This window comes from Coptis chinensis, chromosome 4, assembly GCF_015680905.1.
Source record: "Coptis chinensis isolate HL-2020 chromosome 4, ASM1568090v1, whole genome shotgun sequence".
Lineage (NCBI taxonomy): Eukaryota > Viridiplantae > Streptophyta > Magnoliopsida > Ranunculales > Ranunculaceae > Coptis > Coptis chinensis.
This window is the reverse complement of record NC_141459.1, coordinates 3,447,162-3,455,678: the sequence shown is the minus strand read 5'-3', so window position 1 is coordinate 3,455,678 and position 8,517 is coordinate 3,447,162. Positions and strand designations below refer to the sequence as shown.

The 8,517-nt window shown below is 36.9% G+C and overlaps 1 protein-coding gene across 1 annotated transcript; it reads right to left on the bottom strand.

Moving 5' to 3' along the window:
* Window positions 1–1,240: 1,240 nt before the first annotated feature.
* LOC147501260 (S-adenosyl-L-methionine-dependent methyltransferases superfamily protein) lies at window positions 1,241–7,615 on the bottom strand. The gene is made up of 8 exons (XM_086606294.1): window positions 6,433–7,615; window positions 6,173–6,322; window positions 5,482–5,752; window positions 5,254–5,346; window positions 4,013–4,187; window positions 3,205–3,447; window positions 2,852–3,046; window positions 1,241–1,709 (listed from the first exon to the last, which is right to left on the bottom strand). The coding sequence occupies exons 1-8, from the start codon at window positions 7,273–7,275 to the stop codon at window positions 1,511–1,513; spliced, it is 2,169 nt and encodes a 722-aa protein (XP_086462420.1). The 5' UTR covers window positions 7,276–7,615; the 3' UTR covers window positions 1,241–1,510.
* Window positions 7,616–8,517: the final 902 nt, after the last annotated feature.

The window sequence follows — 8,517 nt, the reverse complement described above, 5'->3', positions numbered from 1 at the left end:
TCGGGTCAAAACCCGCACCATTTCCAGCCCTACATACAACTGGGCGTGAGGAAGTAATCTAAACTATTTTTAAAAACCGATCACAAGAATACCAGCAGGGCCGGCCCTGAGCAGGTGCCATGTGGGCGACCACACAGGGCCCCCAATATATAAGGCCCAAAAATAAATTTTTATTGGAAAAGAATTATTTCACAAATCAAAAGTCCATACCGATAAAAAACCCAAAAAACCGAAAATTTCACAATAAACAGTCGATTCTCTCATATTCTCTTTTCTCATTAATTATGTTCATAAAAAAAGAAAATAACAATAGATATAATAGATGAGGAGAACTTTTCAATGACTAGATCTCTCTTTTCCTAATTAATAACGTTTTATTTTGGAAAATCACTCAAATTAATTGCTTGAGTTGTCCTCAATTACTTAAATACAAAAAGAATTAGTAAAAAAAAAACCCCTCATTCACCTTGTGACTATCTAGTATCCTCTCATTCTCAATAATTTCTTTCTTTACAATTGTGGATTTGTATTAATTTTCACTTCGATCAATCTCAATTACTTATTCATCTAAATTTTGATTATTTTTCAAGTAAGTTAGAGATTAAAATCAATTTTTCCTTTTCTTAAATATTATTTCAATAACTCAATTTAATTTCAAAATAATCTAGTCTAATATTATTCACCTAACTTGATTTCTTGAAACGACATAATCTAGTCTAATATTATTTTCCTAATGCATTCATAGCTTATAGAATTTTGTTGATTGTTCTCATTATTGTCGCGTATGCAGAAAGAAGTTTTTTAAAATTAAAACTATTGAAATCATACTTTAGATCGACTATGTCACAAGAAAGTCTAAATGGGCTAGCGTTAATATCTATTGAAAATGAATTTTTAAATAAAATTAACTTTAAAAACTTCATTGATGATTTTGCAACAAAAAATGCGAGAAGGAAAATATTTCGATGATCCAATTTGTGTTGATGGAAGACTGGAAGAGGGCCACATTTTGCCGTTTGCGCAGGGCCATTGAAAACTCAGGGACAGCCTTGAATACCAGCTACAGGAAGTGGTCATGCTAGAGACATAAACAGTCATGGATAATGGATTAAAGTATGTTCGCAACAGTTCTTATAAAATGATACTGTGTCCAGTTCTTACGGGCAGAAGAGAGGAAAAAAAATACACTGTTCGCTGGTTAATTGAGACTCCAGAAATTGGACGTATGCTCATGGCATGGTACTCCAACATCACCAATACATTGAGAAGCCTTGACGTATGCTCATACATGGAGACAAATCAATTAAAAAAAAGACACTCGCTCTTGTAAAAAGAGGTAAACAAATGATGATCATACATTTTCGGGGAATTGACTTTGGTGTTCTCTCTCTCTAAATTATATTCTGCAGCTTCGACTATGCAGCGGAGCGTGAACCACTTGAAGAACACAAGCTTTGTAGCTGAGACCCTTCTGGTGCACTGATTGAATATGCTGAGACAATTCAAAATTTTACAGCCGCCATATGGTTTTCTGGGCGCATATGATACCTTCCTTATCTTGGGCATATGTCATTCTGATCTCCCAATTCAAGCTTCTCAGTATCACCTCTAGAGGATCAAGTATTTCCAGTTTATCCCGGATAATTGCCCAACCTCCTGGGCGTAGTATTCGGTCCATCTCAACCACAATTCCCACAGGTTGTTTGCACCTAGAAGTTCAAATATGTTAGAACCCAGTAACGCACTGGATCAACTGAAAATGGATAACATTACCTTATGTCTACAAATGAGAGCTGGTCAAGTCAAAACATATTAACGTCGTTTAGATATACAGAGATGAGAGATGAATATCAGACTTCTCACAAAAACAACTTTTCAATTTTTCCATAAACTTTCATGTTCAATTGATAATGAGCTAGTTAGGATGCAATCTAATATCTGAACCTCTAGATATTTTTAAACAAATTATAATGCACTTTTTAGTCTAAAGAGCACTAGTGAAAAAAACATGTGGCACTCCGGACAAGGCTGAATGTGTTCGGATCCTGGTTAAGTAATTGACTTTCTGTTCCTTGCCAACTAAGCTTTTCAATGAATATTGGTCAGTTGCTTAACAAAATGGCAAAATTGTTTTTTACAATAGAGCACACGCATACAAAATGGTCTATTCTCACTCACTCACCCTAATTGCAAAAAAACACAAGGGATTGGTCTCTTAAAGTGTATAAGTTGTCGTCCAAATCACCTACAGGCTCAATTTGCATCGACTCATGTTGTGTAGTTTAGCACATCGTAGGTTGCAGTGTGTCTGAGTTTGTCAGTCAAGACTACTGGATACCATGGCGGATCTATGAGTTGGCTGACCCGGGCTGTAGCCCCCCCTTACTTTGCTCAAAACCCAAAAGTACAGTGGTAACTGTTAACTCAAAAAAAAAAAAAAAAAAAAAAAGAGTAGTGAGAATTAGTGTTAGTAGCCCCCCCTATTGTTGAATCCTGCATCCGCCCCTCCATATCTATATATTTTTAAAAATTTACCACAATCTGCAAACATTCTACTGGATGGATACCTCTGAAGGGTCCTATCTAGAATGAAGGCCGACCAATCACATTGCCAGAACAGAATAATTAAACACCAAATAAAAATAATCATGTAAAATGCTTAAAATGGATCCGTTGGGCCACCTAAGCATACATTTTCAATTATTAGAGCGTCCAAATCAAGGTTTCTAAGAACCGACTGGTAGGACCACTATGTTCCCTCAAAAGGATTATATGCACGACTACATAGCAGCAACAAAGTTAAGATGGTAAAATGTTATAAAGCTGCAGAGAAAATTGCGTTGGACTATACCTGTTCTTAAGCCGCGAGAACAGATGATCAGCATGCAAAAGGTCATATGTTCTTGGGTAAGTTCCAAAAGATTCACACCAATCATGGTAGGTGCCAACAAGCCCACGCTCATAGATTACAGGAAGTGTGTCAGGAGCATGGACAGGAACCACATTCATCACCCAAACATTTTTTGGCACAAGAGCTGCTGCAAATCTGTATATCCCACTGATATCAATTTCTGGTATATTTTATGTAAATGAATAATAGAAATTTGTTTTGGCTATGGCAGTTGAAGGGAAGGAATCATACGGGGATACTATTACCAGAAACATCAAGGAAATACAGACTTTTAAGTAGTTAGGTTAGCATACCCGCCATAAATGGCTTTCATGTCCATTACGTTTCGGACATTTGACCAGTTGATGCCCATTCCAATGAAATATGATTTATCAACAATAGCTTTCCAGTGTTCAGTATCTGCAATCACACTCTCTTTGTTACTCAACCACTCTGGAAAAGTTTGAAGTCTTTGGGGCCATTCATTGGGCCATTCAGTTCCACGTTGTTCAATGGCAGATGGAATGCTATTTAAGCAAGCCTTAATTGGAACATACCTGTAGGTATTCACATATAAAGACAATGGATTTAAATCAAGGAAACTACTTTGTAGTTGTGCATTAAGTAGTAATTATCTAAACCAAAAGTTCAGTTACACAGTGAAAAACTATGAGTCGAAGATCACCATCTATGGACTATCAAAAACTTGACAGCCCAAAAAAAGCCAAAACTAATTGATATTTGAAGTTTTAACAGACCTTGCTTGTAGCTAAAGCCATTATATTTCTTACCAGAATCCATTTCCATTCACCTAACATACTAAAACATCCAAGAAATGGGATAGCAATGGGCAATCGAAAGATATGAGCAAGGCTAAGTGGCATAAATTGTATTTATATAATGATGAAAATGCATGTGTTCAACGTAATATCTCAATTATAGTGGAAAGAGAAATTACAAATGGACAAGATTGAAAAGGAAACTTTCAACTGTTTTTGAGATACACAGCTATTGAAAATATTAAAAACAATGTAATTAAGTTCTAAATCAATCAATATCCTCAAGGCTATTGGAGATGTGATGTAAAAGATACAATAAGTCAAAGAAGTTCTTGTTTCTTACCAAGTTGCATCTGGGTTCTCATTTTCTTTGCACAGTGGAGGACTTTTCTTCCTTCTCAACTCATACATATCATTAGATTCAGGCTTTTGGTATATTTTAACTCCCATTTCACTGGTTTCATCAGTCTTATGGGCCAGGATACTCCAGCAGATAGATGCCATCAATGCCAACATTGCTGGAACAAATAGAGACATGCTTGTCAAGAAATGAATAATTATGCAGATGAAATACACTAAAACTCGTGTAAGAAACTTTTTCACAAGGTGTCTTTTGCAGATAATATCACGCGAGCATTCAATAGGACCCGTTCCTCCAAAATTAACACAAGTTGCCTGTACTCCAATCCACTAAAGACTTGTAGTAATTAAACTAAAGTTGTTTCATAGTCTGAAGAAAGAGATAGCTTGGTTGCTACGATGGTTTTAAGTATCATAATATTTGGTTGTTGTGCTTCAATCCAGTGAAGACTTGTAGGAATTCAACTAAAGTCGTTTCATAGTCTGAAGAAAGAGATAAATTGGCTGTTACAATTGTTTCAAGTCTCATAAGATTTAGTCGTTGTACTTCAAGAGCCACAGGACTCATATACATTGGGCAATCGGAAATTATGATCTGCATGCTTATTCTTTACGATTTTGATCATATGACTCATTAACCCGGTAGCATAGAAACTGGAAAGGCTTGGATACATTGGATAAGATTTCTAAAAACTGTGCTGAATATATTGGAATACCCTTTTTCAAGCCAAAGGTCCTTTCTGAACCTTTTTCTAGCTCTTCAGTAACATCACTTGCTACAGCCCTGATCATACCTCAACGGGCATTTAGGAACTCCTAGAAGCCTAAAACTATTTAAATAAAGACATCATCGCAGTACTAACCATCCACCACTTGCAGACAGTTTGCAAAGAATCCCATTATATCATTTGATTCATGAGCCAGTGAAGAAACAAGACATACAGATATAAATTGTCTTTTTTCTTTCTTTCTTTTTTTGATGGAAACAAGCTCAAAGTGTCATATCCTATTTCCATTGTAAAGAGGATCAAAAAATGGACATTAGTGTGGTTTATGAAACAACATCTGACATTTTAAGTCTATAGATCAACATTTTTATGATATTGTAATAGACATACAGTGTTGACGGAATGTACAAAACTCAGTAGACAAAAGGGTCAGTCAGATAAGAGTTGTTGTTGTTGCTACAATTAGTAACAAAGTTGGTATCAATTGAGAATGTACCTTCTTCCTCTTCGATGGTGTCATGCTTTGATGACAGAATAAAGTATCCTCCAGGACGCAAAATTCTGTTTATCTCTAGAAGAAGCATTCCACCTTCAGAGAATGAGAAGACAAGAGGGAAGAAGATCATCTTAATATACAAGAGACTAGAGCAAGTTTAATCGGTAGCACTGACATTGGCAAAAAACAAGAAAGGATAATATACAGAATAAAGAAGGAAACACAAACCATTAGAATGCCAAGGAATGTTACAGCCACCACAGTGAATGGTATCAAAAACATTACTAGGGAAAGGAAGCCTTCTTGCTCGAAAAGGGCTGACCACTGCAGCAAATCCCCGCTCAAGGGCAACCTGTGCTAGATCAACCAGGTCATCCTTCAGACCTAACGTCAATGTAAGTACCTCTTTATCAAGTAAAGCAGAGCTAAAGCTAGAATCTGTGCATCCAACGTCCAGTACTAAGCGAATGTTTCTTCCCCAGTCAATATCTGGTACCATCTAACAAGACCAGCCAAATGGTATAACATCAAATAAGCGTATGAAGGAAGAATTTTAGATGCACTGTCAAGAATGCAAAGTAAAACATGAAATATGTTTTTCCAACTAAGATTCAACGATGTAAGCACAGAATAACAAGAACTAATACCGAATTTACGTGTTTAACCGACTCAATAACGAAGAAGTTGGTTCAGTGTCTGTAACTATAAGATGAGAGGTCTAGGAGTGAACATGCTAACAATCATGGCCACCAAAAAATTTACAGTTTGCTATTTGAAAAGTAAAACTGAATCCTGTGGAAGTATCCCGGTAATGGGACCTCTTGGTGGTATTTTAAGATTCTATGGCATAGCTAAATAAGAAGAAAGCACAACTAAACAGGAACGAGATATAATAACCGGGATATACTCAGAAATTCACCTCTTCAATGCTTTCAATGTAGTGATTTACTCCACCTTTGAACTCAGATTCGTTCTGAGGGAAGGTAAGATACTCTCCAGATAGCATAACCCAAGTCTTAGTCTTGGTAAATGATTCGAGTTTTGGGTGTTCAACATTCTTATGCAATATCTGCAGGATCATGAATATTTATTTAAGAGAAGATGTAAATAAAAAATAAAATCACAATTAAACAAGAAAAACCTGCTTTGCTGAAATTAAACTACAATTTCCGCATGTACCTTAAGTTTGCTCTCAGGCCACTGTATCGGGGAATCGTAACCCTTGGGGGGAAGTGGAACAAGGCACATAGGAGGTGTTTTTGGACAACTTCTTTCATGATGCCTATAGCTTTGTAGTTTCCTAGTGGCACTTTCAATGTCGATACATGGAATATAATTGTGCTTGCTTCTTACTCTACACATTTTCCAACTATAATGAGCTTGTGTATCAAATACAGGTCCCAACTTCTTTTTCTTCCCCACTGTGGTTTTCAACCCAGCATCCTCATCTTCCGTGTACTCTGCAGCACTCTCATCCTCCGGCTTCTCTTCGTTTAAGGGATCTACATCCAAATCTTCTTCTATACCTCCATTAGTAACCCCATCATGTTCATCCACTACTTCTGTATCTTCTTTTAACTCATCTTCTCCTTCGTTTTCCCTTTCCAAATCCTCGTCTACTACTTGTTCCTTCCCCAGCTGAGTAGCATTGGAAGCTAATACCAGGGGTTGTTTTAAATTAACTCCCTCTCCTGTTGGATTCCTCACTTTTTTCTTGTCATTCTTGGGGTTGTTAACATGTACAGCCCCTTCACCCTTTGTTTTATCTTTCTCTCTCAAATGAGGCTCTACCTTGTTTTCTTTAGGCAATTGCTTCTCTCTCTTCTCATTTGCCGCAACAGGCTCCGCAATGTCACTAAAGCTACTTCTTTGAGAATTCAAAGACGACGAAGATGGCGAAAATGTGGACAACATGAAAATGAAACAAAGACCCAAGGCAGCAACTGCTGACATTTTGACACAAAGTCCATGTGGACGTTTCACTTGACGACTAAACCGCGCTATTCTACTCGTTATCGCCATTTCTAATTAACTCCAATAAACAAACATAGGTGATCAAACTAACCTTACAAAAGATCTATACCCAGATTTGAAAAAGACCATCACAAGCCAAATGGGACAAAACCCATCAAGAATGAGTTACATGATTCAAGATTATTTAAAGACCCATCATCGTTTCCATCTAAACCAAATGCAGAAAAGTTTTTAGTTACTTTTTGAGAAAATATTACTTTGAAAGAATACAAAGTTGATAGACAAAAAAGAAATAGGTAGATTGAAATGAGGGAGTACTACTTTTACTTTTAGTGTAGAAGAAGAGTCTTATAGTGGAGAGAGAATAGCTGGCGCTTTCAACGGTTTTGTTTGTAATAATAGTAAGTCAAGTTAATAACAACTACCATGTGATGTCCAAACATGTAATTTTGAGTGTACGTGCGACTGGGATACTGGAAAGTGGGAATCTAGGATAACAAAGGATTAATTTTCAATTAGTTAATAACTTAATACCATATATATACTAGTAAATATTATTTAAATTGAGAGGGAGAGATTGAGAGAGAGGGATGAATAGGAGAAGAGAGCATTTAAACCAACCAAGTAACATTTTGGGCTTACCCCCCCCTGTTCCACCCTGAACTATATACAAAGTAAAACTGCAAACCAACTGAGAGGAGATTGAGAGGAGATTGAGAGATTGAGAGGGAGAGGGATGAATAGGAGAAGATGAGGCAGAGAAACCAACCAAGTAACATTTTGGGCCACCTTAACTCCAAAATGGGATAATATTATTTAAATAGCATGGAGTCTACAAGAACTTACAAACCAACTTGGAACACAATCTAGGGCCAAGTGCCTAGATGCCCATTTTGCTAACTCATGGGCTTTTATTAAGGTTCTTAGGGATCCAAAAGAAATTAGGAAAGCAACTATCTAACACCCTGATGGTGGCCTTGACAACATTCTGCATCCTCCAATTAGCTTTCTCTGGGTTTTGTAGTCCTGTGATCACTTGTTTACAATCTCTTTGTAGTCTGACAAACTTGAGCCCTTCTTTCTTTGCCAGCAACGCACCCACCTCTGCCACCATATACTCAGCCTCTTCAGGATATCCTGCATTGAACTCCTTGCACGTTATTGCCACAATCCTTCTATCTCCCTCCTATATAATGGCTCCAGCAGCTCCCTCCCTTGTATCCCTGTTATAGGCAACATCAAAATGGATATTAGACCAAATATACTCCTCATAATCTACTGCAGTATTAT

Excerpts from the sequence above, each read along its gene's own strand:
- LOC147501260 (XM_086606294.1), bottom strand. The coding sequence starts at position 7,275 with ATGGCGATAACGAGTAGAATAGCGCGGTTTAGTCGTCAAGTGAAACGT. Across the intron at positions 5,753-6,172 it reads ACATTGAAAGCATTGAAGAG|ATGGTACCAGATATTGACTG; the intron begins GTGAATTTCTGA and ends TGGTCTTGTTAG. Across the intron at positions 5,347-5,481 it reads CATTCCTTGGCATTCTAATG|GTGGAATGCTTCTTCTAGAG; the intron begins GTTTGTGTTTCC and ends CATTCTCTGAAG.